This window comes from Bubalus bubalis, chromosome 9, assembly GCF_019923935.1.
Source record: "Bubalus bubalis isolate 160015118507 breed Murrah chromosome 9, NDDB_SH_1, whole genome shotgun sequence".
Classification (NCBI taxonomy): Eukaryota; Metazoa; Chordata; class Mammalia; order Artiodactyla; family Bovidae; genus Bubalus; species Bubalus bubalis.
In genome coordinates this window covers 79,355,356-79,383,084 of record NC_059165.1, presented here as the reverse complement: position 1 = coordinate 79,383,084, position 27,729 = coordinate 79,355,356, and the positions used below count along the sequence as shown (strand labels likewise).

The window sequence follows — 27,729 nt, the reverse complement described above, 5'->3', positions numbered from 1 at the left end:
GATACAACACCAACCATAATATGCAGACAAAAATGATCAGGAAGAGAGAGACCAACTGATAAAAACCTTTAAATACCCACAAGGAATTAGATCTGGTCTGGTAGACAACAGGAAAAGCTAACTTAGGTTGATTATTATGAGAATGATGTAACAAAACAAAGTAGGTTTACTATTAGAAAATTTTACCAATTTCAGGTTTTTGCTGGCAGCCAGTTCAAAGCATTACTAAAGAATATACTAAAGATCAGTACTCTACTGATCTTTATATAATATATAAAGTATATTATACTAATATACTAATAGTACAGTACTCTCCCCTTATCTGTGGTTTTGGTTTCTGCGGTTTCAGTTACCCACAGTAAATGGCAGCTCAAAAATAAAAAATTCCAGAAATAAATAATTCATAAATTTTAAATGATGAGCCATCACTCTGAGTAGGGTGATGAAATCTTGTGCCATTCCGATCTGTCCTGCCTGGTACATCAATCATCTGTTTGTCCAGGTTTCGTGCTCATTAGTCATTCAAAAGCCATTCCTATCAGACTGAGTGCTGAGGTATCACAGAGCCTGGGAGCAGTGACACTGGCAATTTGGATATGCTAAAGAGAAGCAGTAAAGTGCTTTCTTTAAGTGAAAATGTGAAAGTTCTTGAAAATAATAATAATAATAAATCCTATATTGAGGTTGGTAAGATCCACACTAAGAACAAATTTTCCATCCATGAAATTATGACAGAAAAAAAAAAAAAAGAAATTCAAGCTAGTTTTGCTGCTGAGCCTCAAACTGCAAAAATCATGGATAAGTGCCTAGTTAAAATGGAAAAGGTATTAAATTTGTTGATGGACAACAGGAACACAAAACACATTTCAAGTGATGGCCGTGGGCTACACCAGGAAGCCCTGAGCCTACAGGAAGACCACAGCCAGAGACTTACTGAAACAGGTGACACTAGCTTTACTGCAAGTAAGGGACGATTACACAGATTCAGTAACAGGTTTGGACTGAAAAATGTAAAAATTACTGGAAAGCTGCATTTGCCAATGAAGAAGCCTCTGCCACATTTTTGGCTGAGTTGAAGAGGTTGATAAAGGAGAGAGATCAACATTCACATAACTTTTATTACAGTCTACTGTTAAAATTGATCCATTTTATTATTAGTTACTATTAATCTCTTACTGTGCCTAATCTGTAAACTAAACTTTACTGCAGGTATTTACATTTAGGAAAAAATGCAATATTTATAGGATTGGTTTGAAACTGTTAGTCACTCAGTCATGTCCAACTCTTTGCAACACCGTGGACTGCAGCCTGCCAGGCTCCTCTGTCCGTGAAATTTTCCAAGCAAGATTACTGGAGGATAGCTGTTCCTTTCTCCAGGGGATCTCCCCAACACAGGGATCAAATCTGGGTCTCCTGCATTGCAGGCAGATTCTTTACCATACTAGCCAGCAGGGAAGTCCATAGGATTGGATACCATCTGCCATTTTAGGCATCTACTGAGGGTCTTGGGATGTATGCAGATAAAGGACTATTATACTGCCTGACTTTACTTCCATCTTGACTTTCATTCATGTTTAAAGTTGAAGTTTTGTATTTTAAAAACAGAATTCATCTTTCAACTATAAATTATTTTCAAGATATGAAAATAGACACAAAAATAATTACAATTTCAGTGTGCTAAAAACAACTTGAACAATTCGACAGTCCAAACATTTGCATTTCACTTAAAAATAGTAACTAAGCATAAACATCATCAAATAATTTAGTCAAATGAAACTCTAAAACCACCTTATCTCTCACAATAGAAACACTTTTTAGAAAACAGAATAGGACATTTTTATCCTCCTTTCCCCTGATCTAAACTGTTCTTGGCACATAAAATGACTCACTTCTGTCATGTTCAAAGAGGCAGGCAGAGAGAATGAGATAAGAGTAATTATATCAACCCAGAGACTCTACACAGAACACTTCTGCATTCTAAAACAAGTCAGAGTAAACAGATTTTTTCATTCTAGAGATTCTTTTCTAACAAAATGGCTGGCTTTGGGGATAAAAGTTAATCATTTTTGAGTGGAATCCAAACATTTGTTTAAATGGGCATTATTTCGTGGCAAATTTTTAGGGAGTAAACAAAATACTTAAACACCATATTTAGAATAACATGTTGAGAATAAGAACAATTAGAGAAGGTGAGATAATATATAGGTATTATTTTTTATTATTTAGTAAGTATGTCAAAAAGAGGACAAAATTATAGCTTGGTATGAATATAATAAATGCACTTTACTCCTGAATTTTTTTTAATCTACATACCTTTGCAACTTTAGATTTCTTAACCCAACAACAAAGAGTTAAGGAAACAAAGAAACAAACAAAACCTCAAATTTAATGAATAATTATATAAGCTCATAGCAAATATTCCCCACAGTGTAGCACCTAGAAAATGCATCAAAAGGCAGGAAATTGTTAGGGAAATTGTATTAGGTGCCTGAGGCAGTCTTTCTCTGTAATTTTAGAATTATGACTTAGATATAGGGATGTTCTAAAAGGGTTATAGGCATGTATTAAGAAAGAGAGCAATCTTTAACTGAAAGAATAAGGAACAATCTTTCAAAGTCTCTAGAAAGTCACATTATTTGTTATTACAAGTTCTAATTCCTTCAAAGTATTTTCTCTAGAACCTTCAAATTTGAAGCAAACTTTTCCAAGGGCATATATGATAACAAAATACATACTCATTTCTTAATTATATTTCTAAGTGTTAATAGCTTAAGGAACCTGTATCAATAGGATGTTACATTCAAGTATGTTTTTAAAGTGAAAGTTGCTCAGTCATGTCCGACTCTTTGCGACCCCATGGACTATGGACTACTGCTACAATCCATGGAATTCTCCAGGCCAGAATACTGGAGTGGGTAGCCTTTCCCTTCTCCAGGGGATCTTTGTAACCCAGGGATCGAACCCAGGTCTTCTGCATTGTGGGAGGATTCTTTACCAGCTAAGCCACAAGGGAAATACAGTGCCAAACTGAGTAACGAATAAAACTTTTTTGAAATATAATCACCGTTATCAGTACATAATCCCAAGGGAATTGATTATTTTGGTATTTAGCTTCCAGGCATTATTTCTAAATATTAAATTTACACACAAAAGCCTTTATGGATAACAAGACACTCTGTATCTTTAGGAAGTGCCAACTATTCTAATTATACCAAATTAAAAATGAATACTATTTTTCAACTCAAAGGAGCAATGATGATACAGTATTTCACCAGTATTTTTACTTTTCTATTAAAAACACAATGCAAAAGCACATTTATCATACCTTTATCAATCCTGATAAAAAAACTGTGTACTTAATTCTTAAGAGAGGTTAAGTTAGTAGAGTGTTAAGAACACAGGTTATTGATATAGATAGACATAGACTGAAAAACCCTGAGCAAAGCAATTAACACTTAAATCCCCAGTTTCCACCTCATTAAAACGGGGTTAAACAGGAACCTTTATGAGTTAATAAGATTACAAATAATACATGTAGATTGTAGCAGAAAATGTGACATAGAGCAAGTGCTAAATAATAACTAAAATTACTAAGCTATTTATGAGCAGTATCCTTATATCTGAAATTGAGCTTCACAGTGCTATAAATAATATGTAAGTCTTGGATGTGAAGTTGTTCCATGAAACATTATCCTTGCTGTCTAACTGGGATTCAATTAAATACTATCAAGGAAATCACATCAGTTTGAAAAATCAGTAATTTTAAATTAAACTTTCCCAAGAAACATTCCTCAATTAACTACTAGCTAAAGGCAATCTTTTCTCTTCCATAATTTTCAAAGACCTTATCATAACTTGGAGGTACTTGCAGATCTGTATGCATTGTTCTTGTGCTCTATTTATCTAGTCTACCTTTTTGAAAACAGAATCATACTTATTCTTCAGGTTCCAACTCAGTGCCACAATTCTGTAAGATCTTCCCTAAGTCCTAAAAGTAATTAAGTATATTGATCCTTTCTCTAGGTTCTTACAATTTTTTGACTGTAACAGGGTATGGCATATACTATAGAGACTAACATGCTTTTTCCCCAGAGAACAATGTGTTCCCTGACAGCAGAAATCTATTAATCTACACATATAATAGGCTCTAATTTAAAATACATTTAACCAACTTGAGTATACAATATGGAATTTATAACAGCTGTACTGTAAATTCCTAATTGTTTTTTTTTTCTTTATACTTTCTTCTTTTCTGGTTGCAAATTTCATTGGTCTTAAAGATATATGATCATTAATAAACTAGGATGCTATCTTAGATTGTGATGAACAGCAGAAAACTATAGTTATTGATTCACTACAACCAAAATTCATAAGTTCTACTATATTTTAATATACCAAGTTTCAACAAAAATCAAGAAGTTTAAAAAGTGAGAATTTCTCTCTCAACCTCACTCATATATAAAATTAAAATGCCTTTTAAGGAGTTTAGTTTTTATAGAAGGGGAGAATAAAAGAGAAATATATATTTTCAATGCAAATTGCTAAAAAAACATTTTTAATTGAATTAATCACTACTCGGGATTATTTTTGTTTCTTGGAAGACTACATAGTTTACATAATTTAGTGGCAGGTAGATAAAAAAATAAAATTCTTCACAGGCAAGAAAAAATTTCTCTTGTCACAAAATACTAATTGAACAGCAAGCCACTAACACGAGGTATTCTAACATAGAAAAAATATAGAGAGAGCTTCCATTACAATAGAAATCTAGCAACATAAAATATATGTTCAAAGTAAGGAGTTTAAATGTTTAAAAATAATCTGTCTCCATTTAAACCAAAATTCAGGTGATATCCCAGATGAACAGAAAGAAAACCTCATTAAAAGGACAGTTACTTACTATCCTTATTGCTGTTTTTCTCTGGGGCCCTTTGTCTCCCACTGGGTATTTCCAACAATGCTGTAATACTTGCTCCTTTTCTCAATCACTGCATTATTCCATATTGGAATTCGGACAGTAGTATTGGTGTCTAAATTTTTAAAAATTAATAGTTGAAAGGGGCTTTGGGTACTTTCACAGTTAGCTGGAACGTCTTGCCAAGGTTGTAAGTTCAAATTTCCAAAATTACAAAACTTAAAAAATCAAATCAAAACAAAACAGAAAAAACAATATACATTTTGGGGAAAAAAAAATTAATATGATACTCCTTCCTTCCTACCCCTAAATCCTGTTTACACACTAAGTAAGTAGCCTTTGAACTAGGCTTAACTGGACTGAAGCAATTCCAAAGTAAGTTTTTCATTTTAAAATTAAGTGTACATGACTCAGTAAGTGGTAACAGTACTTCATCAATTTTACCAACAAGGACCTGTACCTTTTCGTTTTCAAATAAAAGCAAGGAGGTTAAGAAGCAGGGAATGGATACCACTTTTATTTGCTACAACTGCTCTTATTTAAAACACAAAAATACTTTAAGGCCACCACAGACTTGACATAACATCTTTAATATCAAAGCAGCTTACAATGAAAACCATGACTCCTACATATTAAAAAATGCAACACTGCTAAGGATTTCAGGAATATGAACTATTCAAAATACTGGCTTCAAGCTGCAGGATCCACATGCCAAGAAAGCAAACTGGAATTCCAATGTGATGATGTGTTACTAAATGATGTTGTATGAGTGTGAGGACAGCAGTATATACTGGTCCCTTGCCCTTTTAAAATACCACTATGACTTCCTGTTTATCATTTCAAATGTCACAAGCTGAGTACAGAAGGATATTAAATCAGGGCATCCTGCTCTGCCTTCAGAAGCAATAAAAGTTCTCCCTTAAAAAAAAAACAAAACTGAATTAGAAGTTAAATGGTCTTAAGAGTGCTGGTTAAGCTGACTATAAAATGAAGAGCCTATTCATTCTTTGGTTTCTGATAATTAACATTAAAACCAACAAACAAAAACACACTATCCTAAGTTGACAATTTTTATTGAGGATCTTTAAAGTTACCTAAAGGTTTAAAAAATTATTTATTACTTGATTTCTACAATGCATTAGAGAAAAATAATCTAAATAAAAAGTACAGATTTATAAGAGACTCACAGGTCATAGTGCTGAACCTGTAACTATAGAAGACCATAATGTGGGTTATGCTTGAGTATGGAAACCACACAAGAAACAGAAACATTATGCCTCTTTCATACTTGGACCAGTGTTTGCAGCTTCTAGGTTTCAGACATAAAGGAAGAAAATATGAATGTGGAAACATTTCAAACTTTTGAGATTTTAATATCATTTTACAGAAAGAATCAAGACAGGGAAGGGAAAGAATAGAAGGCATGCTTAGGATGACATGAGCAAGAACAAAACCCCTTCTGGTTCTATCAGCACAATTCTGCAAGGTATTCTAGACTCTAGAATTGAGACAACTTGAAAAATTCATTAATGATTAGGATCTAATAGGTGAGTTTACACTTTACAAATAATATTGCTAATTTTGAAAACAAGAACAACAATATCAATATAAACACTTAGTTCATCACTCCGTTCTCTTGAAACAGTTTCTTCACTTGGTTTCCTAGATACCATACTCTCTTGGTTCTCTTTCTCCTTCACTATCTACACTTTCTCAGTCTATTTATTCTGTCTCTCTAAGATCTAAACTTACAGTGTTGTGGGGTGCTCAGTCCTCTTCTCTAGCAATTTATAATTACTTTGAACTTTGGCTACTTCCATTTCTGGGAATGACAGACCAAGGTACTAGCAGATAACATGATTAACCCTTCCTTCAAAAAACAAAATAAAGCAAAAATGAAAACTGGGCACACTACAAAAAACCTTCTCTGAAGGTAAAGCAGAGTAAATGCAAGAAGGCAGAGTCTGATGCAGTGTCAAAGCGCACTAGGAATACAGATGGAAAGCTGTACAAATAAGTCACAATCTCTTCAGAATGTAACCTAAAACTAACTGCATTCTTCATGGTTCAGAAGCAGCGGCCAAGGAACACGTGGAACAGTGAAGCCTAGGTACATTACCGCTCAGAGAGTAGGGGAAACCCAGAAGAGATGGAACCATACAAGGGGTTCTGAAACTTGAACAACTCATCAAAGAAACAGATTCAGTTCATCTCACCAAAAGGCAAAAGATCTGAACTGAAGCTAAAAGTGCTATCCAAGAAACACTGTTTGAAATTCAAGTGAAAGTCGCTCAGTCATGTCCAACTCTGCGACCCCATGGATTATACAGTCCATGGAATTCTCCAGGCCAGAATACTGGAAAGGGTAACCTTTCCCTTCTCCAGGGGATCTTTGCAACCCAGGGATCGAACCCAGGTCTCTTGCATGGCAGGCAGAATCTTTACCAGCTGAGCCACAGTTTGAAATAAAAGCCTACTCCAAAAGTTAACTGAAAAAGCCACCATTCACTGGAGAAGAATAACCAAACCCTGAATCTCTATCGTTTAATCTTTGTAAAGTTCAGAGTACAATGCAAAATTATCCAGCATATGGTACAGTCCAGTGGTTAGGACTCCTGGCAGTCCAGTGGTTAGGACTCCATGCTTCCACTGGCAAGGGGCATGGGTTCGATCTCTGATAAGGAAATAAAGATACTGCAGCATGCTGCACAGTGCAGCCAAAGACAAAACAAAACAAAAACCCCCTCAAATTACTCAGCAGATGAAGAACCAACAAAAACAACCATCTTTTCCTCTCCCAAAGCAAAAATGGCTATTATCCCTATCCTATGATGCTAAAAGGAGAAGGCAATGGCAACCCACTCCAGTACTCTTGCCTGGAAAATCTCATGGACGGAGGAGCCTGGTGGGCTGCAGTCCATGGGGCCGCTAAGAGTCGGATACGACTGAGCATCTTCACTTTCACTTTTCACTGTCATGCATTGGAGAAGGAAATGGCAACCCACTCCAGTGTTCTTGCCTGGAGAATCCCAGGGACGGGGGAGCCTGGTGGGCTGCCGTCTATGGGGCTGCACAGAGTCAGACACGACTGAAGTGCCTTAGCAGCAGCATGATGTCAAAAAAAAAAAAAGAAGAAGAAAATCTTTTCAATAGATTAAAATCTTATGAGATAAATTAAAAAAAAAAAAAAATCCCAGCACAGAAACAGAAACAAAAAAACTGGTAACTGATTCAGTCACAGAACATCAGTCACTGGGTGAAAAGACCACAGGATATTCACACAGTCTCAAAGCTACCATTTTACAGATGAGTTAACAAATGCTAAAACAGAAAAAGGAGCCTTTAAAAGGGAGGAATCTGTCAGACAACATCTAAACCAAGTGTTTGGAACTCACCATTGCCAGTAAGAGATAAACATGTATGTGATACAATGTATTATTATTATTACACCGTAACATTACAATTTTCCTTTAGTTTTGAAATATTTTCCAAAAAGTTAGAGGGAAATACAAACAAAAGGAAAAAAATTGCAAAAAGGTGTATTTTTACAAATCAGAGAGGGAAGAATTAAAACAGCTGCCTTGCCATCTGTTCACTTTTCTTACCAGGAAGAAACTCAAAGAAAGGTAGAAGATGGAGTTGAATGTGTAGTTGAAAATCTAGGTATAAGTTGCATATAACTTAGAAACAGGCCATGATGGAGCACAAAACAAAGCAATTCTAACAGCTGATAAAGCGCAAAGGATGCTTTTAATAAGAGATTGAAACATGCAAAAACAGAAAAAGAATGGAACAAAAGGTGAAAGAGTTTTAACACAGAGAAGAGTAGCAGACAGAGCAAGATCTCACATATAAATTATCATTGTATACGAATACTTAGCATAAAGAAAATTAATGGCCTCAGAGAAGTGAAGAAAAAAAAGTTAACTGGGTATATTTAGCTGTGAGGAAATAAAGAATCTGAAAACTTATCACACATCTTTGGACCTTTTTTCCTTAGAGAGAAAGCTTCATGCTTATTATATTACCTCTTTACTGGTGGCTCAGATGGTATGGTAAAGAATCTGTCTACCAATGCAGGAGACTCAGGTTCAATCCCTGGGTCAGGAAGATCCCCTAGAGGAGGAAATGGCAACTCACTCCAGTATTCTCCCCTGGGAAATCCCCTGACACAAGAGCCTGGTGGGCTATAGTTTATGGGGTTGCAACGAGTCGGACACGACTGAGTGACTAACTCATCCAATCTATAGGAGATAGAGTCTACATATATTTCTGAAGTTCTCATTTTAATGAAGGAGTATAGTGAAATGGCTAACACTATCAACTTTATAGTTAGTTACAACTAGATCATTACCTAACAACTATTTGACCGAGAACAAGCTGCTGAACTTCTCTAAGCCTGTTTCCTACTCTGGAAGATGGAGATAATGATATCTACCTCATGAGATCGTGAATATAAAACACACAATACAGTGCCTGGCACATACTAAAGAATAAAAGCTAGTTATTTAACCCTTATTATTGAGAACAAAGATTTCTTGTACATTTTTATTAATTTCATTCGATGCTTTAATTTTACTATCTCCTTCTCTAGCTAAACAACCTAGAGATCTAAGTCAAAAAGCTACCTTAATATCCAAAGAGAAAAGAACTGTTTCAGAAGCCAGTGTATATATACCAAAATCAAAGTTAAAAGTGTGAATACTATTAGAAAAGGCAGCAAGATTTCTTTCACATTCATACATTATAGGCTAAAAACTGGAATCTATCATTTTATAGTATCATAAAGACCAGGCAATTTTTTTCCTTGACCAGAAAAAACAAACTCTTATTTCTAAAAATATCTCAGGTTTTCTTCTTAAGGAAGTCCTCTTGCAACAAAATACCCTATTATCATAGAAAGCAAGTATAGGACAAGACCATAAAAATGTAGTGGTATATGAGCCGAAGAAAAAGTTCATGTGGAAAAATGAGTAAGAAAAGGTTTTTTCTTCAAATTTAATTGAGACTGTGAGCTTTCTGTTTTGTGACTATTTCTTTGATACTCCCATGTACATGATAAACCATTCCCTTAAGAAATTACAAATGATCTTTCAATTTAAAACTGTTTTATGTATTTGCTTCTTTTAAAAAGAAAAGTAGACCAATTTTGTAAAAGAACCATAACTGAAGAATGAAATTTGACATGCAAGGAAACCAAACATATAGACTTACTTTTTTTCTAGTTTTTATATTTAGATTTAATCCATTTTTTAAACAGCACTGTGAAAGTTGAAGGTAGAGTATCCAATTAAACTACCCTAACCACTGACATTGACTCAAGAAATATATGTACTATTTATTTTATGAATTCAAGGACTATATCAGGCAGTGAATTTTAGCTTTCTATGAGGCAACAATTCCATAGTGGTCTTTTATAAACACAAGGAAAAATAGAAACAAACAAAAACTATAATCATGACAGGAATCTTATAAACCTATGAACTTTATCAGTGAGTCTGATTTTCTACTGCTGATGAGGTTTAAGAATTACAGAAAACAAGTTTCACATATAGATCAAATAGGACAACTTTGTTTCTAATTAACTAAATTAAATTCACTACTGAGTTATGGAAGGCATGTATTTTAAAGATTAATGAATATCTTTTGTTTCTAAACTCCTGATACAATGCACAGAGGCTTACTGTATATAATCCATCCTTTCCACGGTAAAATAAAATCAGCAATTATATAGTAGCTCAAAGCCTCTGAATAATTTAGGACTACAAAAATGACTATTCAGAAGAAATTACAGGGAAAAATTTAGGTAAGGAATGTAATTTAGTAAGGAGCTTGGTTAAGAGAAAGTGAAAGACAACAGCCCACATCATAACTTCTTACCTTAGTGTTATCCTCAAAAATCTCTGAAGATTTTATTTCTCATAGGAATGTTATGGGAAAAAAAGTCTAAATGATATATAAAACAAAGTGATACAAATAATAATTAAGAGTCAAATATAGAATATTTTGAATGAATGGCTGGACAGTAAGAGTATTAAAACTTATGACATATCAAATGGATGCCATGAATTTTATGGTCCTGTGAAAAACAATACAAATTAAGGGAAAAAAGCCACAAAATCCATACCTCATACCAAAGAATCATGTCCTATATCTGTTTCTATTCAGATTAACTATGGTAACTTTGTCTTATAGGACACTTTATCATCCTTTCAAAAGGAAAAAACAGTGAGAAGTTTTGATAATCTAACTCAATTAAAATATTGTTAGAGATTCCTCTTGCTCTTTTATCTCAAAACTTAGAAGTTCTACCAAAATGTAATAGTCAAACATACATGCAAAATGACCCTGCAATTAAGGTAATTGCTGGTACCAAATGTTGTTTTTAAGTTCTTCAATAAAACAGTCTTCCAGACATTTAATAGTATGTCATTTGGTAAATGAAAGTTTCCACAAAGAACAGCGAGAAGACCTAAAAATTATGCTAGCAAAGAGTCTGGCTGAAAGAAATGAAAATACGGATCATTTTGGTCCAATACTAATTTTATTTCAAGTTACTACAGAGCTGAATAAAATGGTGATGCCTCCACACAAAAATTTATTGAGCTGGCAATAGGCAAAGCATGATGTCAGCCACCAATATCACCATCCACATTACCAAACAACAGGAACTTAACTTAGACTTCATGCCTAAACTTTTAGTAAAAATAAAAACCTTAGGCATGAAGCATTATTAAATATAGATGAATTTAATCTGGCAGTTTTGACTCAAATTAATCTAGTACTTTAACAACTTCAGTAAAAAACATAAAATAATGCAAAAAAATCTAATTTTCTAAATGTAGTGGTACATTCTTCACCAAACAGATCCACACAAACAAGCCTTAGCCAACTCACAGTTATATTCAATAAATAACACCGAACACACATACACAAAATGCAGCTGACAGGAGACATGGAAACACACATATACACAACTCCACGTAAGTTCTTACCTTCATGGCACGAATTTCTTCGAGCAATCGTTGTGCTCGTCTTTGGTTTTTCAACAGTGCATCTTCGGTACCCCTGCAAAAGACACATTATAATATGTAGCTGGAAAAAAGCATTTATTTTAGACTAGTATCATAATAAAAAGTCTCTCCATTTCTTTTGGAAAAGCTTAATAATCTCTAAATAACAAGCATTCTGTCATCCTGCACTGCCCTTTCCCCCATCCAACACATACTCCAACTCCATCAACAAACCCAAGATTTTGGCATTATATTAATGACTATTATCACTGATAGCTTGTCTTCTAATTCCTTAATAGGAAAGCCAAATAACACTTTCCAGTCAATTAACAGCACATTGCATTTCATGTAAGCGATAAGCTTGGATATAATTAAATGAAAATTTGTTTTTTGGAATTAAATAAATACCTAAAGAAATTAAATATATAATTGTATCAGAGGAGAGCTACCTTATGAAACACACACACAAAAATAAGAAATTAACCAGAAACAAAACATGTTTGAAGACTTTGTAAGTATCCATGCTTTAAAGCATAAGTATAAATAACATACTTTTGTTCTCATACTAGTGATACCAAAAATATAAAACATTATTTTTTCAAAAAAATTATATGGAACATAACATTTTGACATGTACTTCCAAAAGGTACTAAAGATTTCAAATTAATCAGCAATTCAAGGAATACAGTGATATAAAATCTTCATAATTGATTCAGAGTATCACTTGATTTGCTAACCTATATGAAAAACATCTTAAAAGAATAACTTCTAATAACATAAACTATATAAATAACTTCAAAGACTTTTCAGTTTGACAAAGCCAAAAGAAGAGTTTTGAAAACAGAATTTATCATATATCTTAAGCGAATATGGTCTGAACTATGTAAGCACATGCTGACACAGCACATTTTATCTCACTCAAGATCTATCCATATATAAAACAAAGTGCTGTAAGAGTAAGAAATTTAATTACTCCTCTAGGCCCCACCCTCAGATTTTGTAAATACTGAACAAAAACAACTTTCGACATTTTGTTAGTCACAGGACCATAATGTTAAATGACTAACTTTTTTGACTTCAGTCTGCCAACACTCCTGACAAGTTTTCGGATAACCAAAACTCGGATTCTCTTCACTTCTTTTCTCATCTTCACAACCTTCAAGGAATAAAGCCAAAATTAGACAGAGTCTTAATTCAAGAGGGAATATACCTTATTATAGGGAATACTAATAATACAGAATATGCCTGCCATTTTGGCAGAGTTTCGTTTAACTATATTTATAGCTTGATGAAATCTAACTTCTTCCGTAACAGTGAAGGAATAAGAAATAAATCAACATTCTAAACAAGTGTATGAGGACTTACGAGAAACATCTTATGATTTAAAACACAAAACAAAACACAGCATTCCCAGTGGCTAGTGTTTTAAATTACACTTATATCTTGTTGGGTTTGGCACACAATAAACTGTGAACTCACTGAGATCACAGACCATCATAGTTATCTCTAAATCCTTGTGGTTTAAAACAAAGCTTCACCTATAAACTGTAGGAATTTAATTTACTGAATGAGCATTTGTATTAACAAAAGCAAATGCATGAAAGTGATTTTATTTTACTTATTTTTAGCACATCCCTTTCATTTATATTTAACAAATCATTTTAAGCATAACTTGAAAAACACAAGGGCAGACACCATGCAGGCACACACAGACACTTTAAATTACCCCATTAGAGAACAATGCTGAGCTCTAAGAATCAAAAAAAAAACAAAAAACTGTTGGCCAAGAGAAAGAAATATTCTAATGATAAACAACTACATGTTATTAGTGCAACAGGATGCTACCATTCTGAGTTCCTGTTTTCTCCATCATTGTTAAGAGGCATACATATATAATTCCTCCTGTAATGTCCTTCATCCCATTCTCCACTTTAAGAACTACATGAAATTCAGTTTGGATAAATCATTCCTGTGAAATCTTTAACGACTTCTTCAGTAGGAGAGTCATCCTCTCCCTGGAGTTCCCACTATACCTGTAGGAAGCGCCTACCATGGCACTGTCACTAATTGCTCACAAAGCGGTCTTTTTCTATAACCTCCCAAAGGGCCGGGCCCTTGCAATATTTACACAATGTTTTCTGTGCCTTGCAAGCAAGAGGGTCTGGCATGTACAGTTCTCAAATTCTTCTTGCCAAAATAACAGTAGCAACATCATTCTGTTTTTACAAGGCTCTTGTATTTAGCTGTTACTTTTTTACCCTTCATTAATATCATTCATCCCCTTATTCATTGACAATATGGGTGACCAACCCACAATTTCTCTCCACCATAAGTTTTGCCATTATTCTGGGTGATGCAGATGTCCACTTGAATAATCTACCCAATATTATAGCCTCATTCCTCGATTTCCTCTTTCTAATGGCTTAATCTGTTCCATCACAGCCACCCACTTTCGTGGTCACACTGTAGTCCCTGTCATTGTTCATGATTATTCCATTTCTAAAACCATCAATTTAAATTCTATACACTGAGATCAAAACTGCTTTCAGCTTGCATGTTCAACCCCAGCCACCACAAAGGTGTAACGATTTCACTGGAACCACCAGTTCACTGACCCTATTACTTTTCCTCAAATGATTAGTCCTTTTCAATTTTCCTTCTCTTATCTAGTTTAGGTACATAACCAACACTTGCCAATATATTATACTCATCCTTCTGGTTAATGAATCCTTGATAAAAACAATATTCTGAGTTCTTTATCACAGTACCCCAAGAGCCATGAAACATTTGAGATATTCTATCTACTAGATATCTATCATAATTAACCTCAAATGAGTCCTTACTCTTCTTATCATACATAAATACATACTTTGGTCAATTCACTTTACAATCATTATTCTAAATCTGTGCCTGCTTTCCTAAAACATCTAACCTTTCTCTTCCTCTCCTTCTCAATTTCATGAAGAAAATAAACATCAGATGGGAACCATCATCTTTCTACTATCATGAATGTAAATTTACTTGCATCACCCATCCCCTCTATTAATAAAGTTATGTGCATGCTCAATCATATCCAACTCTTTGTGACCCAAAGGCTATAAGCCCGCCAGGCTCCTCTGTTCATGGGATTTTCCAAACAATAATACTGGAGTGGGTTGTCATTTCCTCCTCCAATTTCCAACCCAGGGATTAAGCCCATGGCTCCTGTGGCTTCTGCACTGGCAGGCAGATTCTTTACCACTGACCCACCTGGGAAACACTTAATAAAGTTACAATATAAGAAATATTACTAAACTTTTCTGAGGTTAATCTTCTAACTGTATTTTGGATCTCATCCTTTTCTGCCTTCCTAGAATGCTTACTGCAAACTATGCATTTACTCTAGCATTGTCAATCTCTTAAATGGATGTTTCTCACTCATTTTTAAAAAATTGGGGTACAGTTGCTTTCCAATGATGTGTTAGTGGTGTACAACAAAGTGACACAGTTACATATGTATATATATATTTCCCTTTCCTTTTGGAGCTCCCTCCCCCCATTCCACCCATCTGGGTCACCACAAAGCACTGAGCTGAGCTCCCTGTGCTACACAACAGGTTTCCACGAGCTATCTATTTTACACATGGTAGTTTATCTATGTCAATTCCAATTTTCCAATTCATCCCCCACATCCGTCCCCACCCTTTGTCCACACTGATTTTTGATCATGTTTGAGTCATTTTCATCAAAAACAGAAACAAAACAACCTCACTACAAAGTTTACAGGAAGCATCGTCTCTCTTCAACTGCCCCAGAGTCAGGTTTTTTAGAGATGTTCAAACAGATCACTCCATATATGCATGCCATACAACTCCAGTTTAATTTCCCTTTCCACCAGTCTACTAAATGCTGTCACAAAGACACCAATGACTTCTAAAAGTCCCCGAAGCCAACAGGAATTTTTCAGACTTATTTTGCTTGAATTTCAGCAGCATTTGATACTGATGAATACTTTCTTCTTCTTAAAATACTCCTCTTTGGCTTGTATACCAGAATACTTATTTTGGTTTTCCTTCTTCCTCTCTGCCACTTCATCTTCGTCTTCTTTGGAGACACATCCACATCTAATCAGTCTTGAACTGATTAGGCCAGCTCTTCCTTTCAAGATATATTTTTTAGCCCTAAGTGATCTTATGTGTATATACAGTTTTAATTTGCCACCTAAGAAAGATGATTCAAAAATTTCTACAATTAGCTGAGATCTCCACTTTAGCTCCAGACCTAAATGTGTAACTGCCTACTTAACATTTCAAGTATGCTTAAAAACATCTCCAACTCACACTGAACCCATGCTATTCACTCCCAACTGGATCTCTTTTTTGGTCTTTCATATTTAAGGGAATAGAACAATTTTTTCAATTATAAACCTAACTTTCTTTTCTAAATCCCTCACAATGAATCTATTACTAAGTCCTAATAATTTTATTTCCTAATTATCTCCCAAATTGTACCATTTTTCCTTCTATCTTAACTCTCTTGGCTCTCTCGGCTGAGTTACTGCCAACTAGTTTCTCAATATCCATTTTTGTCCTTCTCCAATCAGTTATCCACAACTCAATCAGAATACATTTTTTAACACTTAGATCTGATGTAACACCTTTACTTATCTCTCTTCAGTTCAGTGGTTTCAACTGTTCTTAGGATGGCCACAAGCGCCATCTTTTAGTCCATTCTCACCATGCTTACAACTACCACCAATCTTTACATCTGCTGTCTTCTCTGTTAGGAGTACTCTTTCTCCTCATGTTAGCTTGTTAACATCTTATCTGATTTGGCCTAATCGTCATTTCTCAGTAAAGTGTCTCCTGGCCTCCCTCAGAGGGTCAAGAAGTATTTATAGAATTATCTTGACCCTTATTTTAATATTCTACTTTTAATCTGATAATGTTTAATGTGTCTTTCTCCCACAAGGCTATAAATTCCATGAAAGTAAAATATCTGGTTTTATTCAACATTGTATCTTAACAGTGAGCATAGCAGATGACACAACACGTGTTCAATAAATATTTGTTAAGTAAATGAACAGAAAAGGAGCAGTGCTCCCGTGATCATTCACTGTTTCTAAACAGTAATATTTTAACAGAATATAATCAGATTTCCACTGTCTACATTAACCTCTTTAGAATTTGTTTCAAAGTTAGATCTATTTAGGAAAAAAAAAAAAAAAAACATACTTGCATAAACAAAAAGCCACTGAGATGAGGTTTAAGTGCAAAATGAACTGCTACATTTCATAAGCAGCCTAATAGTGGATTATGATCCATTTCTGAAAGTCAGGTCATTCATAAAATGAATAGCAAGTGATAAATTATGCATTAAAATATATTAACAAATGTTTCCAACTGCTGTACCCTGCAGGTGCAGGAGAAGATTATCCATTTGCTAACTGCTGTTAACCAAACTTAACTAATAAACTGCAGGAAGCAGAACCGGTCCTCAGTTACATTCCAATCATGGGAAAGCTAGACTCCAATTTTAAAACTCCAATTTAAGAAGCACTATGTTTGTCATTACTGCATAAGGGAATTCTGAAAAGCAAAGGGAATGCTTCATGTGCTTAGTTTCATGCCAATGCCAAAAAATGCTTTTTTAGCCTATTAAATTTTTCAGTTTTTTGGTAAGTTTAGTATACTAAAAAAATACATATATTCACTTCATATAAAAATGGAATTATTACTTTTATTTTCCTCATACTATTTGTCTCAAACACTTAGCTTTCTCCAAGCATTTAAATTTATTTTTGCACAACTGACAAACAGCTACCAGTAGCCCTTTACTTAGAATTTAAAAGGCTGCCAATTCATTTGTCACCCAGGAATTATGAAGCTGGTTGACAGATATCCCAGACATCAACAAACAGTCCTTAGACACCCAGTACTGTCAGAAGGCCAATGCACTGCTTAAGGGCAACACACTTTGGTGAATTCTTTAACCAAAAGCAAACATAACTGTGATTGTTACAAATGTGAAAAGAGTATAGCACTGTTTGGGAGGAAAGAAGGAAAGAGAAATAAAGTGAGAAAGAACAAAACAGGAATAATAATGAAATGTGCTGACAGGAAAGAGACACAATGAAAAAGAAGTAAAAGAGTGTGAAGTCAAAAACTGAAGGACAAAACTCTGTAGTTCATCATTACCAAGACTGGTAAGCCCACACTGAGTGCTTCTAAGCTGCAAAAGAATGCATTCAGTAACTGCAAGAGCACAAGAAGAAGAGTTAAGACACATAAACATCCACAGCCACACAAAACACACGCACTCAAAGTGAGGTACCACCTAGAACCTGGGCATAGAGATGCCCTCAGTTAACCTGGTGAAACCTGAACACAGTAATGTAAACCTGGATCAACTCTTATGTAGATAGTAGAAAAATTATGATAATTAAATGAAAAGCTAATATACTTGCTCGGAAAAAGACCAAGTGAACATATGGGCAAGACTCAATATAAACACAGGAAAGGGAACCACAAAGAGCAAAAGCTGGCAGTATCTGAATCAAGAAGATTCCAGAGAAAGGTTCCCCAGCTCAGAGCCTTGGGAACTCCAATTTGGATGGGAATAACTCAATTATGGGGACAGATCTTATCACAGCCCAACACTGAATCATGCAACTAAAACCCTTGCTGTGGTAAATGTAAATGGTACTTTGAAATTATGCCTAGTTGGCTATCTGCTAGTCAGTCAATTAGCCAACCTCTTTTGGTAATGTAGTAACTTTGCTACATATGTGAATTAGTGAAGTCACTCAGTCGTGTTCTGACTCTTTGCGACCCCATGGGCTGTAACCTACCAGGCTCCTCCATCCATGGGATTTTCCAGGCAAGAGTACTGGAGTTGGTTGCCATTTCCTTCTCAAGGGGATCTTCCTGACCCAGGGATCAAACCCAGGTCTCCCTCATTGCAGGCAGATGCTTAACTGTCTGAGCCACCAGGGAAGCCCACATATCATACTGTATAAATGCAGTATCATAACATGTATCATTCTAAAAGTTACTTTTTCACCTAACAGTATTTTCAGAGTTTATCCATAATACATATAGATGTCTTGTGTTGATCTAAAATAGTACATTGCTTAATTTGTTTACATAATATATGAATTAATTTATAACACAAACACATGGTTATTAGAAAACAATTATTCAAAGATCCAGCTGCTATGGAGAAGCTTGCAGTGCCAAGAAAAATCTGAGTATTCCTGTGTTTTGTAAGACATATTAAACTTCTGTTTACTCATTACTTAGGGCTTCCCCGATAGCTCAGTTGGTGAAGAATCCACCTGCAATGCAGGAGACCCTGGTTCAATTCCTGGGTCAGGAAGATCTGCTGGAGAAGGTATAGGCTACCCACTCCAGTATTCTTGGGCTTCCCTTATGGCTCAGCTGGTAAAGAATTCACCAGCAATGCGGGAGACCTGGGTTCGATCCCTGGGTTGGGAAGATCCCCTGGAGAAGGGAAAGGCTACCCATTCCAGCATTCTGACCTGGAGAATTCCACGGATTGTATAGTCCACAGCGTTGCAAAGAGTCAGACACGACACATTGACTTTCATTTTCATTTTTCACCTGTCAGACTAGCAAATACAAAAGAATATAACACTCTGCTTGTGAGACTTTGAGCAGGCACTCATGCATTGCTGGTGAGAATGCAAATTGGTATACTCCTTCTGGTGGAAACTGACAATATCTAACTAAAGCCCACTGCCAGGAATCTGTCCAGAAGACATACCTCCAGCTCTAGAAAAAGGCTACTCAATGTGGCATTCTTACAAAATGTTGCATAAGAGAGAAAATATCGGACATAAACAAAGCATAAGCAATGTACTATTTTAGATCAATGCATGGATCTATATGTATTATGGATAAACTCTGAAAATACTGTTAGGTGAAAAAGTAACTTTTAGAATAATACATAGTATGATAACTGCATTTATACAGTATGATATCACACATGTAAAGTGTAATACTATACACTGGTTATGAATATGGGTATATGTTACAAAAACTATAAAATACATATGAGAAAACACACAGAATGAGTAATGTTTACTTCCAATGCGCAAAGGAAGGTAGGTGGAATCAAGCACTATGATATGGCAACATACTGATATTTGCTAAATATAGGAAGTAGATTACAAGGATATTTTTTGTATCATTTTTCCATACATTTGAACTATTTCATAGTTAATAACATTAACTACAGCTTTATACAGAGGACTTCTAATCTGACCAATTGGATGATATCTTATTACTGAATTATATCTTTTATTTCCGACGAGCAAAAATTTAAAAATTCTGGAGTGCTTGGTGATTGTCTACAACTTAATCATGATTGAGTATATGCTGCCACCTAGCATAATTTCCTAGAACTGTTAAAGAACAGAACACAAAATGATTCTCTTATACCGAACCTAGTTTAGGATTTCAGTTAAAAATTATTTAAAAAGTTATCACATATTTAATTATGAAACTGGAGCTTTGCAACTTTAAAAACATATACAAAATCAGTTTTTGACAATAAGCCTTTGCAAATCAGCTTGTTCTCTAGCATTTTAGTTTCTACTATCTTAAAGGACATGGAAAGCAATTTTTTAATAGACTCCTTGATAATCTGCTATCAAGAATAAAATAATGTCAGTTTCATATAGAAGCCCCTTGGTCCTCCTGTGGAATTAAAGTACTTTACCATATCAGATCACCTTCTAATTCTCATTTTTATATATCATTGCAGCCTAAAGAAACAAATGGCTGGAGAAAATCCAGCTCTAGATTCACAAATTGTTTACCCAGTAAATGCCTTGGCACTATTGTTTTCAATTATACATCCCTTTTCTGGTTCTAATGGAAAGGGAAAAAAAAGTTTACACTTAGCAGATTTCTCCCCCTCATTTAAGCATTAAGTGATTCAAGTTGAGCTATTCATACTTTTATCTGCCCATTAAGTATATAGTATTTATTATTACCCATACACAAGGAACTATGTTCAAGATTAGGGAAGCTACTATAATAAATCAGTTAAATATTCTCTTTTCAAAGTCCACGTGAGTACTTTTGAAGATAAAATATGCAACAAATAATCATAAGATTAAGTAAAAAGTGATTATTTTATTTTTTTAAAAAGTAAAGGTAGGAGCTTATATTCTTTCAGAAGACTACATGTATTTTAAGAACCTAGAGTCAGGAAGTGTTCTGTAACTGTCAGCTGTCAGCCGTGGAAAACAACTGGGGAAAAAAAAAAGAATTAGGGCTGAACACATTGAAAGTTTGCATAATATAATAGTTGTGTCTGCAGTCAGGCTTTTATTTTCACAAAAGACATTCTGAAATTAAATATACTGTAAATTAGCTGGCCATACAAGTTTTTAAAAGAAAAGACTATAACTAAAAATTATGGAAAAAGGATTCCAATCAAATTAACCACAGATATGAGTATCAATATTTCAAAGATAATACCAGAAATTTACAAATTTTTGCAAATATGACAAAACCTCTGCCCCCCAGAGACAGGCATAAGCACAACAAACTGCACATAATTTCAGGCAGTTATATGATCCCTGAAATCTTCCTGAATCCCAGTTATAGAAGAGCTAATTATTCAGTTGTCAAGGATCAAAAAAACTGTCTCAAGTTACTCAGTCAACACACAGGCACTGAGGATATGATGGTGAGCAAAAATTTAGTCAGGCTGAGGGCATAAGAAATCTCTCATGTTCACATGCCCCTCATATTAAGCAATTCTTACAAATGCTAAAATGAAGTAAATAATGCTACAAAAGCTCACAAAAGGAGCAAATGGAAGTCAAGAACCATTTCCCTGATAAAGCAACAAAGAAGAAGTATAGAATGTACTGAGAGGAAAAGGAGCTACGGATAAAAGGAATACCATCTATGCACATGGTAGGTCTGTGACTGACAGGGAGGAAAGCCAGTGTGGCTTAAGTACAGTGCCTGAGGCAGCTGAGGGGTGTGGTGTAATAGTGGAGAGATTGGCCTTCTTTAGATTGGTCTTGACCAAAAGCAACAGGAAACCACCACATCAGTTTTAAGCAAGAAAACACATGATTATGCATGTTTTTAAGATCCCACTCCATCTGTACTACAGAGATGAGATTAGAAGATGGGTCAAGTAGTTGGGAGGCAATGACAGTAGTTCTGCTGGGAGACAGAGCTTGGATTTGGATAGTGAGGATGAAGGAAGACCTAGAGGGGTGGGATGGGGGTGGGAGGGAGGCTCAAGAAGGAGGGGGCTGATTCGAGTTGTCGTATGGCAGAAACCAATACAACACTGAAAAGCAATTCTCCTCCAATTCAAAATAAACAAATTTTTTTAAAAGGGGGAAAAAGTAATGGAAAGACATGAAAGAAAACAGTGAATTTGAACTTTTTCATATATATATTTCTTCCTTAAAGAAGTTAGTTCATTTAACCAATTTCCTATGAGATTATTTCTCTTTGTTTCCATTAAGCTATTTTATAGTAATGACATTACCCATTTATCTGTCATATCTACTGTATTTTTCTTCTAACTGGTTGTCTCATTTCTTCCCCCTGGGTTTTTGAATTTTTATGTAAGCAATATGTTTTTCCCTTTGAGGTCATTCTCCTATTAATTTTAAATTATAACACTTTTCTTCCACCATCACCACTTTGTCTTTTTTCCCCTACTTTCATATTATAACATATAAGATTTATTTTAGTATGGGATGTATAAACTTACTAATTTGATTAGTTCATTCAATCATCCAGCAAACATTCATATACCACACATGGCGCAGGTGATAGCCCCACACACAAAAAGAGAGGAACAGGTAAACAAATGTTTTCAGCATAGAAAGCATCCTGGTTGCATAAAGAATGGACACCTAGCTCATACCGAGATGAATTGGTGATGACATCCTAAAGGTCAAATTTTAACTGTTCTGAAGAGGGCTGGAAAGTAGCTAAAAGGAAAAAGAAAGAACCTTTAAGTGAAGAGTAGAGTGAATGACTGTCAACACTCTTCAGAGTAATTTCAAAATTGAACAGGAAATGCACTAGTATTTGCAGTGAATTTCCAAGGACATCACTCAGATTACGGGCTTTTATACCTCACCTGTAACCTAACAGGAAAAAAGACCACCAAATACTTTCTGTAATTAGCACGAGCTTAACATATGGTTATTAATAAAAACCAAATACCTTCAAGAGTTCTCTTCAATATACCCCATTATCTACTGTCAAGTGAAATCCAGACTTATTAACCTGGCAGTAAGACAGTAACATGGGCCTTAGGAAGCCTCACTACAAACAAAGCTAGCGGAAGTGATAGAATTCCAGTTGAGCTATTTCAAATCCTAAAAGATGAAGCTGTGAAAGTGCTGCACTCAATAGGGCAGAAAATTTAGAAAACTCAGCTGTGGCCACAGGACTGGAAAAGGTCAGTTTTCATTCCAATCTCAAAGAAAGGCAATGCTCAAACTACTGCACAATTGCACTCATCCCACATGCTAGCAAAGTAATGCTTAAAATTCTCCAAGCCAGGCTTCAACAGTACATGAATCGTGAACTTCCAGATGTTCAAGCTGGATTTAGGGAGAGGAAACAGAGATCATATTGACAACATATGCTGGATCATAGAAAAAGCAAGAGAGTTCCAGAAAAACATCTACTTCTGCTTTATTAACTACACCAAAGCCTTTGACTGTGTGGATCACAAGAAACTGTGGAAAATTCTTCAAGAGAGGGGAATACTGGACCACATGATCTGCCTCCTGAGAAATCTGGAGGTCAGGAAGCAATAGTTAGAACCGGACATGAAACAACAAACTGGTTCCAAATAAGGAAAGGGGTATGTCAAGGCTGTAAATTGTCACCCTGCTTATTTAACTTATATGCAGAGAGCACATTGTGAGAAACGCTGGGCGGGGTGAAGCACAATCTGGAATCAAGATTGCCAAGAGAAATATCAACAACCTCGGATATGTAGATGACACCACTCTTGTGCAGAAAGTGAAGAAGAAGTAAAGAGCCTTTTGATGAAAGTGAAAGAGCAGAGAGAAAAAGTTCTCAACATTCAGAAAACTAAGATCATGGCATCTGGTCTCATCACTTCATGACAAATAGATGGGGAAACAATGGCAACAGTGGCTGCCTTTATTTTGGGGGGCTCCAAAATCACTGCAGATGGTTACTGCAGCCATGAAATTAAAAGACGCTTACTCCCTGGAAGAAAAGTTATGACCAAGCTAGATAGCATATTAAAAAGCAGAGATATTACTTTGCCAACAAAGGTCCATCCAGTCAAACCTATGCTTTTTCCAGTGGTCATGTATGGATGTGAGAGTTGGACTATAAAGACAGCTGATCACTGAAGAATTGATGCTTTTGAACTGTGGTGCTAGAGAAGACTCTTGAGAGTCCCTTGGACTTCAAGGTCCAACCAGTCCGTCCTAAAGGAAATCAGTCCTGAATATTCATTGGAAGGACTGATGCTATGCTGAAACTCCAAATGCTTAGGCCACCTAATGTGAAGAACTGACTCATCTGAAAAGACCCTGATGCTGGCAAAGACTGAAAGCGGGAGGAGAAGATGAGGACAGAGGATGATAGGGTTGGATGGCATCACCGACTCAATGGACATGAATTTGAGTCAACTCCAGGAGTTGGTGATGGACAGGGAAGCCTAGCATGCTTCAGTCCATAGGGTTGCAGTCTGACACGACTGAAAGACTGAACTGAAGACAGTAATACACTAGCTTTATTTCCTACTTCATCTCACAAGTTCTCATGAGTAGAGTGTTCTTTACTCCTGTATAACTCAAGGTGTTTCCCACTTCCACTTCCCCCACTCCCCGATACTTTTAGAGAATTTAATACGCTTTATATAAAAACATAATTCTCAACCATTGCCATATTTATATTACCTTTTTTTTCTTTTAACACCAAAAACATTCTTTCTTCGCCTGTGTGTCCCTCTGGCTAGAATGCCTTCTTTCCCCTTCACTGAATCACTAAATGCAATCTTGTGTAAGATCCTTAAAGATCAAGACCAAATATCACTCATTTCATTTTGCTTTCTTTGGAAACTTCTCTGCACTAAGTATCTTTTTTTTTTTTTTTTCTGTGAGTATTCTGTATCATTGATGGATGCTGATTACCCTTTCCTACCTGAATACAGGTTGGTTAAAAACAGAAAGTATGTCTAAAGAGCAGACACATAACCACTGAATAAATACGAAGAACTTCCTTTGCTGGAGCTGTAAAGTTCTCAACTGACCCCCGCTTTCCAGCAGCCTACTTCAATTCTTCGATGACTTTTGAATTTCTTGAATAGAACCAGAAACCAGAAAGGGCATGACAGAAACGGTAAGCTAGTGAAATTAACCCGTAAGGGTGGAAGTGATGAGGGCAAATGTCTGATAAGACTGGATTTAAGAGAGTTGAGATGAAAACTTGGGGGCAGCAAGTATTAAAACTTCGCTGCAAATGGTAGCAGAGAAATGGAACAAAAGCTGAAAGAAGAAATGAGATACTGAGGAAGCATTCATCCTTATAAATGATACGGTCTCATTCAAGACGAGCAATTTCCTAGGAAAAGCCACCGCTCTCAATCCCTCAAGGAAAAGTACTACCATGAGCTTCCTTTTACAGACGGTTACTGAATAAATTAAATGATCTTCCCAAGGTCCATGGAAAAAAATTCAAGACAACCGACAGCCAAAGACATTTCAGCCACCTAGAAACCAGGAGGTGGAAGAGTAGGGGTGGGGAGTTACGGCTGTCAGTTCTGAGTTCCGGAAAATCCGTCTGAGCCATCAGGCGCACTTCCCGCCTCGTCCCAGACCCTTCCAAAAGACGCAGAAAAGCCGTCCTGAGGCCCCTAAAGATCAGCCCCACACGTTTCCAGACCTCCGTGCTCACCTCATTATTGAGGTTCAAAGTCCCCGGCTCGGCCATGGTAGCTCTTAGCAGAAGATCCGCCGCTGCCGCACGTGAACTGTAGCTGCCGGAACGCGAATGCGTCCTCACGCCCCCAACGGCGGCCTCAGTGGCCCAAAATGCATCTGCCGTCTGCTCAAGCAGACGCGTAAGTAAAAGGTATACTGACTTTGAGGGGAGGAGCGGAAGTGACGAAGAACAACTTCCTGCGTACAGTGCGCCGTACCGGATTTGCGTGTTCCTATGGAAACCAGGCAGGCGGTGGCTGAGAGGGTGTTCTGCAAGTTATTGCCTTCTTCAGAAGTTTTTCAAGATGCTGATTTTCTTATATTCCTTTGCAGAATGGTTCCAGCTTTGTAAGGACCTTGTTTTTCTTGTCTCAATGGGAATGAAAACCTTTATGAAAGGATCACTTGAGCGACCAGTTTTGCCCCGAATTTTTACCTAGCTTCTGTGAAGATTTCTGCGCTTTTGACAAGCACCTTTGTTAGATTCACCTTTTTTCCTATCCTCACGGTATAGGCATGGCCATATTTTTCTGCACACTGAAAGGTTTAAATTTATATAGAGAACATATAAGCAAAACGAGGATGTACAGTTGCTGCTGCTTGTGAAAATGGCTGTTTTGAAGTATAATGTGCATGCAGAGAACCAAGGAGTGAGTCGGAATTAAATAACATTATTAATAGTTAACACTTGGTGGTATTGAGCTTTATAAGGGGTCCAGTGCTGGGACAAACGCTTTACGTGTATTATCTCTAAAATAGTCAAATCTAAAGAGATAGGAACTATTATTCTTGTTTTACAGATTTGGAAACTAACTTTTGAGGAACTAAGTGTCTTACCAAGAGTTGCCCAGCTGGAGCCCACCACTGCTACAGGACCTCAGGGCTGGTGACATAATTTGAGGGGCCCAGGGCAAAATGAAAATGCAGGACACCACTCCCCAACCCCCTTCCCCGCCCCCCCCGCCCCCACTGCCCCCGGCCCAATTCAAAAAGTGGGGGAAAGTTTCTTCTTTTCTTCTGTGGTTTCTTTTGACCTGTCATGTGCTTTTTATTTGGTGTTTAATGTGGTGCTCCTTCAAGCAACAGGGATGCCTTGGGGCTAGTACACACCTTCACAGGTGCCTGGGACCCATGTTTGAGGACCCAGGGAGGGGTGCCTGTACTGGACCAAGATGGCAGCAATTGCTAGGCAGAGACTGGGAAGTAGAAAGCCAGAGAATGCGAATGGGAGTAAGTGATAGGAAAGACCACACTGATCTGAGACTAAGCTCTTGACATATGTTCCATTGTCCCACTGGATTTCACTTAACAAAACTCAAATTCTCAAACTTATTAAGAATTTCAATACTGTAATGAAAGAAAATTTAAACCAGACCCACTTCTGAGCTTCCGCCCAAGAAGAGGGTGCTGTGTAGAGTCTATGCTCTTGACTCCTGAGTCTGTATTAAGTTTACAACTTAGTCTTTTCTTTGGATTGGTATTCTTTAATGTGTGATTTGGGCACAGTTGGATTTACCCTGACTTCCTGTTTGACTAGTGTTGCATAAAGGTAGTTTTTGTATTCATAAATCATATGCTGAAATTGTAATTATCTTCTTATTCAGCTAGTTCTTCTTATCAAAACTGATCTCCTAGAGTGAAGGGGCTTTTCACCCCGGTTGGGGAGTAGGCACTTCAGTCATAAAATATATAGGAAAGGATGTTTTAAAGATAAATGTAGAGCTTATGGAAAATCTATCTTCTAATTCAGGAAAAAGGTGTTTTTAGTATGATTCCATAATGCTTTTAAATTATTTTTATTTACAGTTTTCTACTTTTATTTTCAAATTTTTTATGTACTG

General features: G+C 36.1%; 1 protein-coding gene across 1 annotated transcript in view; it reads right to left on the bottom strand.

Annotated features, from left to right (window-relative positions):
- The window catches only part of SRFBP1 (serum response factor binding protein 1), a 61,541-nt gene extending 35,401 nt beyond the window's left edge, over nucleotides 1-26,140 (bottom strand). The window contains exons 1-3 of the mRNA XM_006059491.3: nucleotides 25,863-26,140; nucleotides 12,996-13,084; nucleotides 11,911-11,983 (exon numbers count right to left, since the gene is read on the bottom strand). Coding sequence (XP_006059553.1) covers nucleotides 11,911-11,983; nucleotides 12,996-13,084; nucleotides 25,863-25,898 — 198 coding nt within the window. The 5' untranslated portion in view covers nucleotides 25,899-26,140. The remainder of the gene's footprint in view (nucleotides 1-11,910; nucleotides 11,984-12,995; nucleotides 13,085-25,862) is intronic.
- Nucleotides 26,141-27,729: the final 1,589 nt, after the last annotated feature.